The sequence below is a fragment of the Geotrypetes seraphini genome, chromosome 3 (genome assembly GCF_902459505.1).
Source record: "Geotrypetes seraphini chromosome 3, aGeoSer1.1, whole genome shotgun sequence".
Lineage (NCBI taxonomy): Eukaryota > Metazoa > Chordata > Amphibia > Gymnophiona > Dermophiidae > Geotrypetes > Geotrypetes seraphini.
The window spans coordinates 143568608-143586618 of NC_047086.1; the positions used below are offsets into that span (position 1 = coordinate 143568608).

General features: G+C 43.1%; 1 protein-coding gene across 2 annotated transcripts in view; it reads right to left on the reverse strand.

Annotated features, from left to right (window-relative positions):
* The window catches only part of IFT172 (intraflagellar transport 172), a 413076-nt gene that overhangs the window by 332078 nt on the left and 62987 nt on the right, over positions 1-18011 (reverse strand). Inside the window, exons 9-11 of one of the 2 annotated variants that reach the window (XM_033936510.1) lie at positions 16613-16736; positions 12815-12910; positions 3092-3253 (exon numbers count right to left, since the gene is read on the reverse strand). In XM_033936510.1, the coding sequence (XP_033792401.1) occupies positions 3092-3253; positions 12815-12910; positions 16613-16736 (382 nt within the window). The remainder of the gene's footprint in view (positions 1-3091; positions 3254-12814; positions 12911-16612; positions 16737-18011) is intronic. The other variant, XM_033936511.1, reaches the window with a different exon arrangement.

Genomic DNA, 18011 nt, shown 5'->3' on the forward strand with positions numbered 1-18011 from the left:
ATCTGCAGTTAGGTGGATCGGGTTGAGCAAAAATGGTAAGGAGATAGATGATCCTTAGTGGAAGAGGAGTAGAATGTAATAAGCAAAAGTGGCCAGACTGCAGAGAAAGAAGACACAATAACATTGGTGATTCAGTGGTAACATAGCTGTTGGAGGTTACAATATCTCAGTAAACTAGAATTTTAAGTAGACAGTATAAACACATTGGAAAACAGCCAAAGCAAGGTCAAAAGAGGCAATTTTTACTGATGGTGATGGTACACGTTTGTTCAAAAACTATTTGATGATCACCGAAGCAAAAAAGATAAAAATAGGAAAAACCAAAGAACAAACTAAGGGAAACTGGAAAACATATACTGAAGGAAAAGAAATAAAGTTGTACGGGAAGGCACAAAAAAGTGACTAGAATATACATGATAAAGGAGTTCTGAAAACACAGCTTCTTCGCTCTGTGGAAAACAAAAAACTGAAGTTCCCACAAGCTAATGTCAGGCGGGAAGGCACTCACGCATTATGGGTCGTCTCAAGACTTCTTAAGAGTTAAAGTGATACTACACTTTTAGACCATCCATACTGTGCTCGGTGGATAACATCACCCATCTTTGAGAATATGCTACTGCTTGTCCTGGGATAAAGCTACCACATAATACACCCCTTCCAGCACCAACTGGGGGCAAGCATCCTCCTTCTTGGCTGGACTTCACCGTAAACTGGTGTGGCAAGCTCGTGCTACAAATGAGGCTGCCGCTGCTACTTGTAACTCTTCAAATTGCCCCTTAAGAACCATGTCCACCTTGCGATCTTACGCATCCTTTAACATCACTCCTCCCTCACTAGAGAGGGAGGTACAATAGTTACTTGAGCCACTGTGGAATCCACCTTTGGCTAGCTAAAGAGCTGCTGAAATTCTGGAGCCACAGGGTAAGTTTGGACATAGTTCTGACCACTTTTAGGGAGCTTTCAGGAGTCTCCCGCTGTTCAGTGATCAATAAGGTGATGTCCAAATGAGAAGGAAAAAAAGGTGGTCTGAGCATCCATGCCATTCATGACCGTGCACTGTGAGGTGGATGGCTGCTAAGGCTCAAACTTCAACTCCCTAAGCACATCTGTAATGACATATGGAACAGTAGCTGACTTGATCAGTCACCACACCAACAGATCATCTCCCTGGTCAAGAGCAAACATTGTCTTTTGACTCTCGGTCCCTGAAAGGGAACCATAATCCTCCAGGAAGCTGTGCCCTGGAACAATAAAAGGCATGGTGCCTGATCTCCAATCCTGCTCCGCTTGATCACACTTGCTGGGAGCTGGCCTCCTGCATGGTGGATAGACTTCCTGAAGAGGCATCTCACCCCGGTTCAATACCAGCACTCTCCTAGACAGCGAAGTGCCCCAGGCCAATCAGAGCCTTAGGCCCCTCCCCGGCACATTCCAGGATGGCCACCATTTTGAAGAGGCAGGCCTGCTTGACAGAGGGAGTAGGCATCCCTCCAGCAAGCCATCGTAAACAAGGTAAGGGGGAGGGGTGGGGCATCATTGGAGACAAGGGAGGAGTGTCGGGGACATTGCTTGGTGGCAGGAGGGAGTGGGCATCTCTCCCGCTGCTGGGGGGAGTGTTGTCGGGGGATTGCTTGACATCGGTGGAGGGAAAGAGTGGGCATCTCTTCTGCTGCCAGTAAAGGGGGCGGCGTTGCTTGGCGGGGGGAGTGGGTATCTCTCCCAACACCGGGGGAAAGGGAGTGTTGAGGGTGTTGCTTGGTGGCGAGAAGGAATGGGCATCTCTCTCGCTACCTTGGGGGAGTTTGCTTGACTTTGGTAACAGAAGGGAGTGGGCATCTCTCTCGCTACTGGAGGGGTGCTTGACTTCGGCGGCAGGAGGAAGTGGTTACCTCTCCTGCCAATCTTCGATTTGGAGTTTTATTTTTTTAAAATTTTTGCGTTTATTCTGCGAATGGCAATGGAGATCGCTCTGAGGAAAGGGATGTTACCAGTAGTGTGCCTCAAGGTTCTGTTCTTGGGCCTGTTCTTTTTAACATTTTTATAAATGATATTGTTGAAGGGTTGTTAGGTAAGATTTGCCTCTTTGTGGATGATACTAAAATCTGCAATAGAGTAGACATGCCGGATGATGTGAATAACATGAAGAAAGACCTAGCGAAGCTTGAAGAATGGTCTGAAGTTCATGCATCTGGGCTGCAAAAACTCAAGGAAACAGTACTGTTTAAGGGTGAAGAACCTAAGTGCTTGACAGAAGAACAGGACTTGGGTGTGATTGTATGTGACGATCTTAAGGTGGCCAAACAGATTGAAAAGGTGACGGCAAAAGCTAGGGTGCATAGGAAGAGGTATGGCCGGTAGGAAAAAGGAGGTATTGATGCTCCTGTATAAGACTCTGCTGAGATTTCAATTAGAATATTGTGTAGAATTCCAGAGGCCGCACCTTCAAAAAGATATAAAAAGGATGGAGTCGGTCCAGAGGAAGGCTACTAAAATGGCGAGTAGTCTTCGTCATAAGGTGTATGGGGACAGACAAAAATCTCAATATGTATACTTTAGAGAAAATGCAGAAGAGAAGAGATATGATAGAGATGTTTAAATACCTACGTAGCATAAAATGCGCATGAGTTGAGTCTCTTTCAATTGAAAGGAAGCGCTGGAATGAGAGGGTATAGGATGAAGTTAAGAGGTGATATTCTCCGGAGTAATCTAAGGAAATACTTTTTTACAGAAAGGGCGATAAATGCATGGAACAGTCTCCTAGAAGAAGTGGTGGAGACGGAGATTGTGTCTGAATTCAAGAAGGCATAGGATAGGCATGTGGGATCTCTTAGAGAGAGAAAGAGATAATGGCTACTGCGGATGGGCCTTTATCTACCATCATCATTCTACGTGCTTATCACTATCACCAATGATGGGCACAAGCAAATTTAGTGAACCTTCGCTACTCTCTGCCAATCTCATTTGCATGTGTGGTTTTTGGAATCGCAACAATAACGGCTGCAACAGTAGCCCCTCAGTTTTTACCACAAAGTTTTGAGAATCTAGCCCTAATTGTCTAAGATTTCATAAGGCTGCTTCTGCTGGAAAGTACCTCACTGAGTTTGTTGGATGTCAGGTCTCCCAGCAATAACGTGTCTGAAGTGTGGGCTATCAGGTACCTCTCCTTTCCAAGGATCTTTACTTCATCAATCTCATAGCCATAGTGAGATTTCAGAACTACTCGGGTTCCTGTTGATAGATTCTTCACAATTACCTGAAGCCAATCCAAAAAGAGAATGAGAATGAAAACACCAAGTTATGCAAGTATCTTGTATAAATGTGTTTCTTTGCTGAATTCTTATTTCTAAAAATTCTTAACCACCTATAACTAAGCGGTTTACAGCGTAAAACATTCACAATATTTCAAAGAACAACATATAATGATACTTTCAGTACACACATTTAACCCACTAAAAATAGCAGGGAAATATAGTAGGATTACATATCATCAATCGTTATTGACTCAAGAGAATTATTCATAGTTCAGATTCCTCTTTATTTTTTATTTTTTTTTTGTGTGGAACGTGCAGTATTGAGACTTTTATTTTTTTTTTTTCTTTTTCTCATTATTTTTTATTTTCAAATTTTACATAAAGTGTACAAAATATTAAAATACAATTCTCTTTAAACATCTCCCTTCCACATAGCATCATAGGAAGGCATTTACATACAATTGAGTTTTTAACATTCACTTAAACTGTAATCGATCCATTCTCTTTTTCATTTGCAACCTTCCTCTTTAACTCTCAAATATTGCCTGACATTCTCAACTCAGCAAGAGCATTCAATGTAACCAGCTATGTTTCTTAAAAATATGAAAACAATTATTCATATTATAGTGTTATGTCTCAAAATGCCCAAATGGATGTCCATGTGCTTGAAATGTTCAAAACCTCATTTTCCAAAGTCAGAAAAGGGATGTCCAACATTGCAATACTTTCATATAGCAAAGGAATATGTTATGGGAGTGTTTAGAGTGGAACTAGGGAGGGGCCCTAAATCTGGACATCCAACAGTGATTATTACCAAACAGGAAGAAATGTCCAAGTCAAAAAAAAAACAGGTCCTAAATTGAGCAGCTGACCACTGCAGGAATTAAGGCATGACACCTCCTTAATCCCCACATTGCTGCCCCATTCCTGCTCCCCTGAAAATAAAACTGAAAGGGGATACCAGGCTTTATGGCAGTTTCAGGTGTTAAAGCAGGAAGCAAGGCTGAAGAGTAGCCTGCAGGATCGCTCATTCTCTTATCCGACTATGCAAATAAGCTCATTAATATTGAAATGCCATGCACAATATCTGCCCCATTAAAAAAAAAAGCACGCCCTCCCTCCGCCGTTGATGGCTCTCCATGACAAATCAGTACCAAGCCTCCAGCCCCCCCCTCCAGCAGCAAAAAGAGCAGGAGGAATACACTGAGGAGAGAAGGCCCGCCGTATTGGATCATGGGCCTTGAAAGTGGAGAGACTGTGCTTCCCTCCTGTTTCCAATTACGAAAAAAGGTACTGAAGGAGGGGTTCGGGGGAGCATCCTTCCTACCTTTTTGGGGGGGAGGGGGAAGGGAGAGAGTAGGAAATGGTTTGGAGGGGTGCCCATTGGCAGGAAGGACTGGGCATTCCTCCTGCCAATTTTCTTTTGCGCACGGAGGGAAGTCGACATGGCAGGAGGGAAGTGGCCAGAGGAGTCATGACCCCCGTGGCAGGCTCCACAAAAAGACTGCATGTTCTGAAGGAAGCATCCTCTGGTAGGGAAGACGGTTGTACCATGGCTAGACTAATACCTATGAAACACGCAGACGCCCATGGCTGAAGCCTCCCTGAGATGCCGAACGAGGCTTGTCCTTCAGAAGCCGAGGCACCTAGGAGTCACTTACCCGGAGAAGCATTAATGATAGACCTTGATGCCTTAACCTTTTTAATGGCTGACTCTAAAACCATCGAATGGTGAGGAAGTTGCAGGGATTCATGTCCAGGTGCTTTTTGTACCTCATATTAATTTCCAGATACTTTAGTTAGATTGTGAGCCTTCGGGACAGTAAGGGAATTTTTTAAGTACCTTCTTACTTCTCATTTATAATCTTAATGTATATTTTCTTCAAACCACTTAGAACCTAACGGATGTAGCGGTATATAAGAAATAAATTACATTACATTACATCATATTTAATCTGCAGACATTTGGACGCCGTGGATACTGAGCATCAGTGTTCCCTCTAAGCGGGCGGGTGTTGTGAGCAAACTTTTTTCACTGTGAGCTAAAAATATCGGGCGCCAGCAAGTTATGAGCCAAATAAATATGTTGCTTTCTACCACAGAACTTCCTTACGTTTGTATGGAATCTATCCCCTTTCAACTTTAGAGAGTGCCCTCTCGTTCTCCCTGCCTTAGCTACTAAGTCTATTCCCTTCAGTACCTTGAATGTTTCTATCATGTCCCCTCTCAATCTCCTCTGCTCAAGGGAGAAGAGGCCCAGTTTCTCTAATCTTTCGCTGTACGGCAACTCCTCCAGCCCCTTAACCATTTTAGTTGCTCTTCTCTGGATCCTTTCGAGTAGTACCGTGTCCTTCTTAAAGTACCAGTGCTGGACGCAGTACTCCAGGTGAGGGCGTACCATGGCCCGGTACAGCAGCATGATAACCTTCTCTGTCTCTTCAGTCCAGCATCTGCCCCTTCCATTCACTGTCTGTCTTTCCCTGCCATCTCTCCTCCTGCCCCCCCCCCCACCCCCCAATTTGGTCTAGCATCCATCATCTTCCTTCTGTTCCCCTCATGGTCTGGCATCTCTATCCTTCCCTCCCCCCTGTGGTTTTTAGCATATCTCTCTTCTCATTTCCTCCACTCAGATCTGATCATTCTCTGCTCTCTCTTCCCTTTTCTTCTCTGGTCTTCCTTCTCTATTTTCTGCCTCCATCTAAATTAAATTCTTTCTTACTATTTAGTCCCGTTTCCCTCTTTTCACTGTGTCTACACACAGCTTGTCACCCCTTTCCCTCACCCCTCCATTATCTTACTATTTTCTTCCCCCTTTATTTATCTCCTCCTTCCATCCAGTATGTGTTCTTTCCCCACTTCCATTCAGCATCTGCTCTCCCTTCTCAACTGACATCCATCTGCCTTCTGCTCTCTCTCCCTTCTTCTCACTTCCATCATCTGTCCCCTTCTCTCTCTCTCTCATCTCCTCCATTCCATCATCTGCCCCTTCTCTCTCTCTCTCTCTCTCCCCCCCCCCAACTTCCATCATCTGCCCCCCTTCCCCTCACCTTTGTGGGTCACTTTCTTTCCCCTGAGGGTGGCTCATGTCACAGGGGAAGCTTTGGCCGAGCAGAACCGCTTGATTGACAGTGGAACTTACTTGATTGATGTCGATGCTGGGGCCCGTTGCCGTTTGAAGGAAAAAAAAAAAGGTGGAAAAAAGGAACCTGTAAAGGCGAGAGGAAGGGAAACCTCCAGGACAGCTGCTTTTTGCCCTCCTTCAGCGGCCCAAGAGTTCAGACCAGCAGCGGCAGCTCTGTATGCTTTTAACTTCGGCACAGAGCTGCCCCTAATCAATAGTTTAGCGCGGTTTCATGAGGCAGCCTCGGGGCCTTTGATAGCCGGCCCGCTTCGATGATGCGATGTGGGCCGGCCTAACAAAGGCCCCGAGGCTGCCTTATGAAACCGCGCTAAACTATTGATTAGGGGCAGCTCTGTGCCGAAGTTAAAAGCATACACAGCTGCCGCTGCTGGTCTGGAGGTGCGGAGACAAGGCAGGAGGCAAACGCGGTGGAAGGCAGGAGTCCCGGCGAAGGCAGGAGTCCCGGCACAGCGACTGCAACAGGAAGTTGCAAGTCAGCTGACGCCGGCCTTTCGTTGCGGCGGGGACCGAATCCTTCGCGGACCGGTAAGATTTTGTTTGCGGACTGGCGGTTGAAGAACTGTGCTCTACACTGTGTGCGCTGTGACGAGAAACTTGTGCGCTGCGAGGTAATATTTTGTGCGCCAGCGCACCCCAGCGCAGCTTAGCGGGAACGCTGCCATGGTTGTTGCCAATTATGAAGTTGCAGATCCTGGAGGATCTGATATACTGGCAAGGCAATAAGCTCTCTTATTGGAGTTTTACAGGATTGAAGGATGGTTTGGAAATCCTTTTTTTTTTTTTAATCTTTATTAAATTTCCAAACTACAATTGTGCAAACAAACAATTCATATATATATACATATATATAATATTACAAGAAAAGCACATTAAACTATACACATTAATGAACAATTATTTTCCCCCACCCCCCACCAAATAATCAGAAAAAGTAAATACCTACAAGAAACCATCAATAAATTCCCTGAATCAAATTCCAATGCAAAACCCTCCCCCTCCCACCCACCCTGGATGTGTATGCTTAAAGGTCAATAAAATAAAATCAGTTATCATTCTTTGCAGAATTTAGTCAATGGCTCCCAAACACCCATAAATTTCCTGTACTGTCCCTGTTGTGTGGCCATCAAGCGTTCCATTTTAAAAGTACAACAAAGAGATTCCCACCAGAAAGTGTAATTTAACCTATCCCAGTTCTTCCAATTCTTCAAAATAAGCTGTATGGCAACCCCTGTCATTATAAAGAGAAGTTTATTATTCCGAGCAGATATTTGACTTTTAGCTCTCATTAACGTACCAAACAGGATGGTATCATACGTCAATGCCACTGGATTTTCCAATATATTATTCACTTGACCCAGACAGATCTCCAAAATTTAAGTATCAAGGGACAATAGTACAGTAAATGACTAAAGTCCCAGCTTCAAGATGTCAATGCTAGCATCTATTAGACTTTGAACTATCTAATTTCTGTAAATGAACTGGCGTCCAAAATGCTCTATGTAATAAGAAAAATCATGTTTGTCTCATAGATGCAGACACTGTACATCTCATCCTCCAAGTCCAGATTTATGGCCATTGAGAAGCAGTAATCTGATGCTTTATCTCAATGCTCCAAATGTCAAGAAGACCAGTTTTTGGTTTCTTATTCAAAAATTCAGATATTAATTTATACCACTGAGCGGCCTGGTGTCCCAGGAAGTCCGCCTGAAAACATAAGACCGGCAAACTATACTGATTTTTAAGATTTTTCCAATCAGGGTACCCCTCCTGAATGGCCTGCTTCAACTGCACCCATCTATAATTTTGAGATTTAGCAAGACCAAATGTATGTTGCTGTCGTGAAAAGTCAAGCAGTTTACCATCTAACATTACATCATTGTTTTAATCTTTATTCATTTTCAATTGTTACATCAAGTGAATTACATAATCTCAATAAAATTTATATATACATACTTGATAAGCTCATCTATTAATATTTGATTTAACTTTTTAATATTTCAGAAATTTAAATTTATATATTTTTAGTTAATATAATAATATCCCATCCCCTCCCCCCTCCCTTCAGAACCTCAATACTTGAATAAAGTTTTAATACAATCCCCCCCTTCCCTTCTTATCAAATTCTAAACATGGGAAAATTAATCATCATCCAGAGTACGTATGCCTGCCTTCATCCAATGCTTCCAAATGACCTTAAACCCGCCAATTTGAATCTTGGAGTTCAGCCAAAGGGACTGACAAGTGGATTTATGTATCGGAATAGGTATTAAATTATTGACACACTTTAATAACTGCCATGTGTCCATCACAATTCTATTGTCCTTATATAACCTCAGAAACTTGATTCTCAAAACGTGACATAATCTAAGTGGAGACAGGAGCTGCCATTCCAACCATAACCAATCAGAAAGAGTTTCCATGAGCTCAGGGAAGATCCAGTACATACCTTGACGCATTATATAGGCTTGATGATACCTATAAAAGTTTGGGAAATTTACCCTTCATTCCATAATTGGTTTTTGTAAAGATACTAAAGCAATTATTGCAGCTTTCCCCAGCCAAATAAATTTGGTAAGAATATTATTCAATTTCTTGTAAAAGGACCCCTGAAAAAAACACTGGTAACATACCCATTTGGGAATAAACCACAGGCAAAATCATCATCTTAACTGTTTGAACTCTCCCCCACCAAGACAGATGTAAAGGGTTCCACTGCTCACACATTTCTGTAATTTCAGCAATAAGGATTTTTCATTTACTTTCATCATTGTTACCTGAGGGAGTTGCCTCTGGATTAAGATTCAGAAGAGAAGATACTTTCTGTAAAAATTTGGGATAGGAATGTTCCTCAGTGACCGCTGAGGTAGAGGCAGGTCAGATTCTTCCTCCATATTTAAAAGCTCCTGCTAGTCCAGCCATTCTGTGGGAGTTGATGGTTCCTGGGTAGGAGAGGAGCAGATGGGAGTCCCAGGGCTCCAATCCAGCTGTGGAGCTATGTCAAGCTCAGCTGGTGAAAGTATACAGTTGTCACAGTCAGGACATTGCTGAGGCTCCAAAATAGGGATAGGAAGCGCAGGATCTGGTTGATGAAAAAGCCCTGCACTATCCTGCACGAATTTCTGGAACAGGGTGAAAAAACTAGCCACAGAGTGGAAAGGTTGAGAAAGGAGGATGAGAGCCTGGCACTGAAGGGGACAGAGCTAACTTTTTAGAAGGTACCTATTCAGATTCCATATTCAGTGGAAGAGCAATCCTTTTGGATCTTGAAACAGCTTTCACCTGCTTTGAACCACACACTGCCGGCAAATCAGTGATAGTAAGCAGGGAAGAGGAACACAAAGCCCCTGTTGGGCCCATGGAAATCCTCTTTGAAGGAGCCGCTGCTAAAACGTTGGTCCCCACTGCCTTTTCAGCGGGATGCACTAATGAAGTCGCCGAAGGTGGAAAGGGGATGTTCAGCCTTTGTACCGCTGGGATATGTTTCTTTGTCTCCTTCTTCTTTTGTGGTGCCGCTCGAGCTGAAACTTTAGTGTCTATCAGCATTGGTTGGTGTATGTTTCCCTCCCCCGCCGGAACCAAACTGGGGCCCTGAGGGGAGGGAGTCGAAGAAGTCAGCTGTTTTGTCAGTGTTATTTCCTTGCCGGCTTGTAGTGACAGCGAAGGCACGCTGGACATTTTGAATAGAGTCTTCGTGATCCTAGCAACCGCCGTGTGAAAAGCAAGGCAGGCAAGTCAAAAGTTAAGAAACTCAACCGGCTGTCACACGCTAAGAAAAAATGCTCTTTCTTTTTTTTTCGGCAACAGATATTAACAGAGAATACTTGTGGTTGTTGAAAAAAGTCCAATCTTCTTGTTTGTGAAAACATCGAGAGAACGATATGAAAATGTCACTCGTTTTAATTTAGTTTAGGGTTGTTGTTTTTTTACACAGTTTGCCCTAAGGGCTAGAAAGCAAAGGCTTTCTGACTAAAAGTTCTATATTTTTAAAATCTATGTTATGTTTTTCTCTGAACAGGGGAGAGCCACAACCGTCTAGGGAGCAGGTCAGAAAAAAACTGACAGGAGGAGGGGAAGGGGCTCGAGGAGTATGGCAATCTGGCACATGCTCAGTAAGCTCAAAAGCTTACTATAGCTAGGGAAGAGTACCGATGTCATTAGGCTCAGTCAACTTCACCAACAAGTGGGGCTGCATATCCCCTGCCTGTCTCCGGAGAAAGCTCCTGCAGCTCTTCCCGGTGAAAAATGCATACGACCTAAGCGTCCTTGCCAATTGGCAGATCCGAAGCCCCTTCGTCCGCTGCATCCTCGCCAATTGGCAGATCCAAAGCCCAACCGTCTGCTGCATCCTCTCGAGAGGGTCTTGAGGGTCACCCAAGAGGTCCGGGTCCTCATCAGGAGAGACTGCACTAGCAAAGAAAAAACCTTCATCCCACGAAACATGCGGATGTTTGGACAGAGGGGAGGCTGGATGGGGGCAGACGCTGAAGGGAGCAACCCCCCCAGAGGAACTGGAGACCCCCGTGGATGAAGCAGAAACCCCAGCCATCTGCAAGTAAGCCTTGTACACGACTAAGACAAAATCAGGTACAAAAGCCCCTGGTGGTAAAAAGGCATGCCCTGCCAGAGAAGAAAAATCACCTGAGACCTGTTCCTTCCTTTCTAAAACAGGAGGAAAGACTGCACAGGCTTCCTACCTCCACTTGCTGGAAATTGAGAACAGACTGATTGTAGATGAGACTGCACAGCCCACTTGTATTACTGCCAAAAGTCAATGTGTTCTCAGTCTCCACCTGCTAGCAGAGGAGCGTAAACCCATCCATCTGAGCTTGTCTGGAGGAACGATAAAAGAAAAACCATTTTTGAATCTCAGATGTGGGACATTTTTCTCTGCAGTTCATCCGAATTTCAAGGGGTCATGTTTTGGGAGAGACTAGGGCATTCCCAAAAGTTAGGGTGACCCGCCAATTGAGCGCAGGACAAAAGCGCTCCAACAAAGATTCGCTGACAATTGCATGCTGCTTTAAACCTGTAACGTTAGCGCTGTGAGGGTCTGTAGGGGGGGGGAACCCCCCCTACTACACTGAAAAACTCCCGAACTCCAAAAATTTAACGAAAAATGGAAGTTTTAAGTGTACTTGGGGGGTTCATCCTTCCAAACCTCACCGCCCAATAGGAGCGCAAAGACTTCTACATGTACTGTGTGCCTTCCCCCCTCCATACCTCCCCTCACAGTGGTAACATTACCAGTTTAAAGTAGCAGGACCGGCGGCATGCATACATCCTGCGTGCAATTATCAGCACATCTTTGTCAGCGTGCCAATGTCTGTCACATTTTAGTTACGGAACCAAAGTTAGATGTTGTTCTGTCATAATAAAACAAAAACAAAACCAAAATTTCTAGGGCAAAAATTGAGACTTTTTGGTCTAGACTTGTTTCAATCATGACTAAGTTACAAAAGGCATTCTAAATGACCGGATGACCACTGGAAGGATTAAAACATGACCATTTCTCATTTCCCCAGTGATCACTGACCCCCTCCCACCCCATAACATGTGAAAGTGACAGTACTAACCACATTCTATGACAATTTCAGATATGATAGCCATTCCTATTAGAGCAGCAAGCAGATCCCAGGAGAAGACTAGTGGTCAGTAAAGTAGACTGTAGAGAAAAGGACCCAGACCCATATCTTACTCTAACTAGTACACTTATGGTAAAAAGTGTGAGCCCTCCAAAAACCACTTAATACCAGCTGTACCTACATATAGGCAACACCTGTAGGCTATTGTAGTGGGGTGGGTCATTAGTGTGGGCAGACTTGATGGGCTATAACCCTTTTCTGCCGTCATTTTCTATGTTACCTATCTTTTTTCTATTCCTGTAGAGTTCACCATACAATATAAGAGGGCTATGGTGAGAGTTGTACGTACATGGGACCTTTTATGTGATGTGTACTGCAGTGCCCCCTAGGCTGCCCCACTGCTCTACTGTCTGTTTAGCTAGTCTATTAAGAATGCTGGCTCTTAAACACCCCAATTGCTTGTTGTTTAATGTATTTTCCCTGAGGTGTTTTTGTTTTCCAAAAATGGTACTGAAAGAAAGATGCAGTGAACACAAACATGTCTAGAAAATGGCGATATTTGAAACAAGATAAGAAGACTTATTCTGGTTTGAAAATCACCATGTTCATCACTTGGTTTCTGGATGTTTTTCAGAAGACGTCCCATATTGGACTTAGATGTCATATTGAAAATGCTCTTATAATTACAGCAAGAAGTGACACCAAAGACATGTTTCCCTGGTGAGAAGAAATCAGACATAGGAGTACAGGGTGATAGGATTTACAGGGAAGATCATCAAAATAGGGTTGGAGAATATCACTACTGTCATTTCCTACAGCTGCCATCTTCCACTGCTTACCTGACTGGGCCCTACATATGTCATCTCAAACTTATTCTTATAAATACTTCTTCGCAGGCAACAGTCAAACTGTTCCACCCCTCCGCACAACGTCCCCTGAAAAATATTTTGAAAAAACAAAAAAGACAACATGAGATCTGTGTACAGTACTTAATATTCTCTTCTTGCAGACCACCTTCCAACTCAACCACATCTGCCTACCACCAGCACAGCATCTTCTAGGAAAGAGTGAAAAAAAAAAGATTTCACAAGTTGCTTACCTATAGCAGGTGGGTTTTTTGGGTTGGGTTTTTTTGGTTTTTTTTTTAAATAACAGTTCTTTAGTCAAGATGGATAACAATCAGCCAACAGCACTGAAGTAAAATGCTTTTTCTAGAGCTTGCCACGGAAATTTTGAGAACCTCTCTAGGCTTCTGATACAATTCCTACAGTTGTAGAATTAAACTAATGACCTCATATTCCAAAGGGAAATATGAGAGATGATGGGGAGAGGTTAAGTGCAACTAGTGAGCTACGAGGGGGTGCTGAAAAGTTCTCAAACCAACCAAGATGAGAATTGCTTGGATATGGTTCAATCAATGATCTGAAACAATGCCAAAATATAGAATTTGATTTCTGTAAATTGGTTCTTAATGAAATAAGAGAATACTCTTTTCAGCTACAGTAGCAAAATAATGCTCAGAATTTAAAAGTTGGTTGGGTGGGCTGAGAACTTTAGTCTTCAGAGAACACCTATGACAAGTAAGCAACCTTTTTTTCTCTAAAGAAAAGGTAATGACCAAGTCACACAGATGAGATTTAGCAAATGGCTGTCCATAACAAAAGGAAAATTATATTTTACATGTTATTTTCTTTCCTTTAATCCCTCCAGATCAGTCCAGTCAGAGTTTTTGCATTATTACCAACAGATGGAGACTTGAGAACTACTGACTTCAGAGTGGACCTATAAATAAGCTATGCAGACCCCAAACATAAAGCAGATGAGCAAGAATTTCATTAATAACCAGCATAATCAATACAACTCTCAAGGAAAAAACCAACCTATGACAGAAACCTGAACATAATTGCTCAAGAAAGGATTCCAAAATTTTGTCATCATCAACCTGCTTCTAAGACTCTCATGCAGATATCACTCCTAAACTTCATCATATGATCACACTGAAAAGAAAGGGTTCTGGATATGAAAGGGGGTAGGTGAAATGCAGCCGGCACCCTGTGGAGCCCTTCTGAGCCCCCTATAGAATGCCTGACAGCCTGCGCTCAAGCCCCTGCAATGCAGTAGGTGAGCTCCAGAAAAAGTTTCTGCAGGCAGCCCCCTGGATCAACCACAACTGTGGCTGAGTGGCCAACCCCTTACGGAACAAAATTGCCACTCTACATCTCTTCCCCTGTGCCACCACTGCAATACAAGTATCTACCCAGCTCCTTCATAACTTAGCATGTTCAGTTTGGGTAAGGTACGTCTCCTGAAGCATCACAACATCCGCCTTAAGGCTTTGTAATTTTTGTAAAATTTTTGTTTGTTTCACTGGGGAAATAAACCCCCCCCCCCATTCCAAGTCACAATGCAAACTATCAGAAAAGATCAAGCTGTGTAAAAAAACAGAAGACCAAAAAAGCTATACATATGTCCAGAGCTCTGTTCCAGCCACCGGGCCTCGGACCTTAAACATTGCATACCTAGGAGAATGCAGTGCAGCACAATATTCAATTTTAAGTAGTGACAGAATGAAACCATGAATCAGCCAAGTCGATACCAGAGAAATAACCAAAGCTGAAACCCCATTAACCCCGTTCCATATCTCCACCCCATTACCCCATTAAAAAACCCTTGCCTTACTCTCTTGCCCCAAACTCAAATCTCCTCCAATCCCTCCTCTTGCCCCCAAACCCAATGTACCTGCTCCTTAGGACATCTTTCCCTGTACTATCATGTAATAGGAAACAATCACAATATAAAAACCTTTCCCCTTCCAATCCCCCATTCCAAGCTTGTCACACTACTTCCCCTGAAACACCCACCGATAAACAGCCATTCATACTCCCCCAGTCATATCAGAATCTAGCAGATATACCTAAGATATATAATTGCAGTACTCAACTTGGGCTAACACAATCATCCTATACCATCACAAACATAACCCCCATACAGATCCCCCCCATCAACTCCAGTCCACCCTCAAATCCGATGCCAGCCCTTAAATGACATACCAACGATATGAAATCAAAAGCTTCATAAGACCCAGCCAAAAAAAAAAAAAACCCTGGAAAGGCCATCTGACAAACAGCGAGGCCTGGACTCTTAAAAACTTTCAAATACCTCCCACAGACGTATCACATTCATACCTCTCCACCCTAAAACAAAAAAATAATATACAAACACACATTCATTCGTGTTAAGGCCTGAGGCTTAAATGTCCAGTAGGGCAGCAGTCCAAGATTAGAACAAATGACAAAACCAGAAAGGCATTAAACTGCTATGAGGAGAGAATCCGTGGATGTCAGATTTCTCCTTTGCTTAGCAGGTAGAGAATGCAAAGTTTCTCGAACAAAGAGTAAAGGCTTAGCGTCAAACTCCAAGGCATGAGAGAAATGTCCAGCCTGATGGGGAGTCTGTAGTCAAGCAGCCTCAAAAACGTGTCCAGTATAAAGAAGAAAGCCTATAGCACAATCACTACGGCAAAAGATCCGCTGCACAGAGTGTCAAGCCATCAATGTAGTGGAAGGCACATCCTCTACCATGTCCAAAGTGGCAATAAATGCCTGGGCATCAGCCACGGTATCACAGGCTTTGGTAAGCCAATGCAAAATGAATCTTCTGAGCAAATAGTGTGGAGCATATAGATGAGAAATACCATCTCTGTTGCGCCACTTTAGCTGAAAAGTCTTGGAAGCTTAAAATTCGGTGGTTTTCATAAGAAAGGTGGCGGCTTCCTCGGAGCACCTATAAAATGGCAGATTTGTGAGCGAAATTAAGTACCCGCACAATAATCACTCGGGGTCACTGCAAAGCCAACTGATTCATGCCGATCCTGTGCGCTCTCTCTATGCGCCACAGCTCCAAAACTTCAGGAAGGTTCAAAGACATGATCAGCCACTGCTCCAAAAAAGCTCCAAGTCCGGCATCAGGGAGTGTTTCGGGAAACCCTACAAAATGGAGATTATTTCTCCTTGCCCTGTTCTCCAGGTCTTCAATTTTGTCCTTCAGGGCCACTAAACATTTGTGGCAAGTTGAGCGATTTATACCCCACCAATCCAATCTTCTGCCTCACTGACTCTCTGTTAGAAATGCACAAAGTCCTTGCCGAAGGCATCCAGTTTGCCTTGAAGTTGTGTTAGCTTAGCATCAATAGGTTGCAGGCACTTGTCCAGAATAGTCTTTAAGGTCACTGTGACCTCAGTTGTTATTTCCATCATCCAGGTGGAGGCAACCATTGGGCAAGCAGGGCCTTGAGTCAGCACCATTTTGTCCTCTGACATCTTGCCTCGATATCTCTCCTTCTGCAAGGTTTTAGTTGTTATGCCCTTGCTCAAAAATATAGCAAGAGGGTCATGGTGAAGCCCTCTGAAAGGTGTAGGACTTTGCCCCGATCAGGAGATCGTTTTCTGCTCCCATGCACGGCGTCACGTGATCTCTTTTTAACTTTTAGATTAAAAAGAAAAACACACAGAATAATCAAAAGTACAGATTCATTACCAGCACTCTTTCTGGATTAAGAGTAAATGAAATCTTGCCTAACAATGTGTTACATGCAATATCCTATTATGCTGTCAAAAGTATACTATTACATTACTCACCGCACATAGCCTGGAGCCATCTTTTTTCCATGACAGGGCAGTGATGGTATACAGGTTTGCAATTTCTTTGGGTTTGGCTTCCTCCCAAGCACTCTTGCGTGGACTCCAATTCAGCACACGAAGCCTGAATGAAAAATACATAACAACAATGAAACCAATAGAAAAGACCTTGGTTGTTATAAGGTAACATCATTTGTGCAAGGTACTTTGCATTTAGCTTTTTATATTAGGTTAGTCTACGTTTCCTAGCTAGTCTATTTTGTTAGGTGTGGAAAACAGGAAGAGAGATCTAATGAAGCTCAAGAAAAGGTCTAGAGCAGGGGTGGGCAACTCTGGTCCTCGAAGGCTGGAATCCAGTTGGGTTTTCAGGATTTCCCCAATAAATATGCATTGAAAGCAGTGCATGTAAATAGATCTCATGCATATTCATTGGGGAAATCTTGAAAACCCGACTGGATTCCGGCCCTTGAGGACCGGATTTACCCACCCATGGTCTAGAGCAAGGACCTCAAATCCAGTCCTCAAGATCCACAACCCAGCCTGGTTTTTAGGATTTCCATAGTGAATATGTATGAGATCTATTTGCTTCTACTACATGCAAATAGATTTCATACGTATGAAATACGATAGTGACTTTTGAATACTCCAGTTTATAAATACACAGGAGACAGTGCCTTTTATATGTCTTTTTCGATGGAAAGGAAGCTCTAGAATGAGCAGTTTTAGAATTAGGATGAAAGGAGGCATAGACTCAGCAGTAATTTAAATAAATATTTCTTTACAGAAAAAGTGACTAATGCATTGAACAACCTCTAATTGAGGTGGAGGAGATAAAGAGAACTTAATACAACAAAACATGGAGCAAATACCAAAGATCTCAGAGAGCTAAAGAAATTATTGAGAGCGAGTTGTTGGTTTGAGTGAGCACACTGGATAGGCATATGGTTTTTATCAGCTATAATTTTCTATGATTGGAAGATTAGGTTCTTACCTCATTAATCTTTCTGTCATAAGACATAGGATTTCCTACTGTAGCTGTTGCTTCCCCCTAGTCATGAACTTTGCAGAAGGGTGTCACAAAAATTTTCAAACTCCTCCTCTTCTGCTCTGGAGAACAGCTCCCTCTTCAGTTAGTACCAAAACAATTGAACTCCACTGAAACAGAAGAAAGGAGAAGGAGAGGCATGGATTGATTTACAAAGACTAGGGAACACTCGATGAAGTTACAGGGAAATACTTTTTAAAACCAATTGGAGTTCTTATGCTTTCAGGTGGACTTTCTGGGACACCAGGCCACACAGTGGTATAAATTGATAAGTGGATTAGTTAAAAAAAGCCTAAAAATAGTCTTAGAGATATTTGGAGCATTGAGATTAAGCATCAGATTAATGCAGCTCAA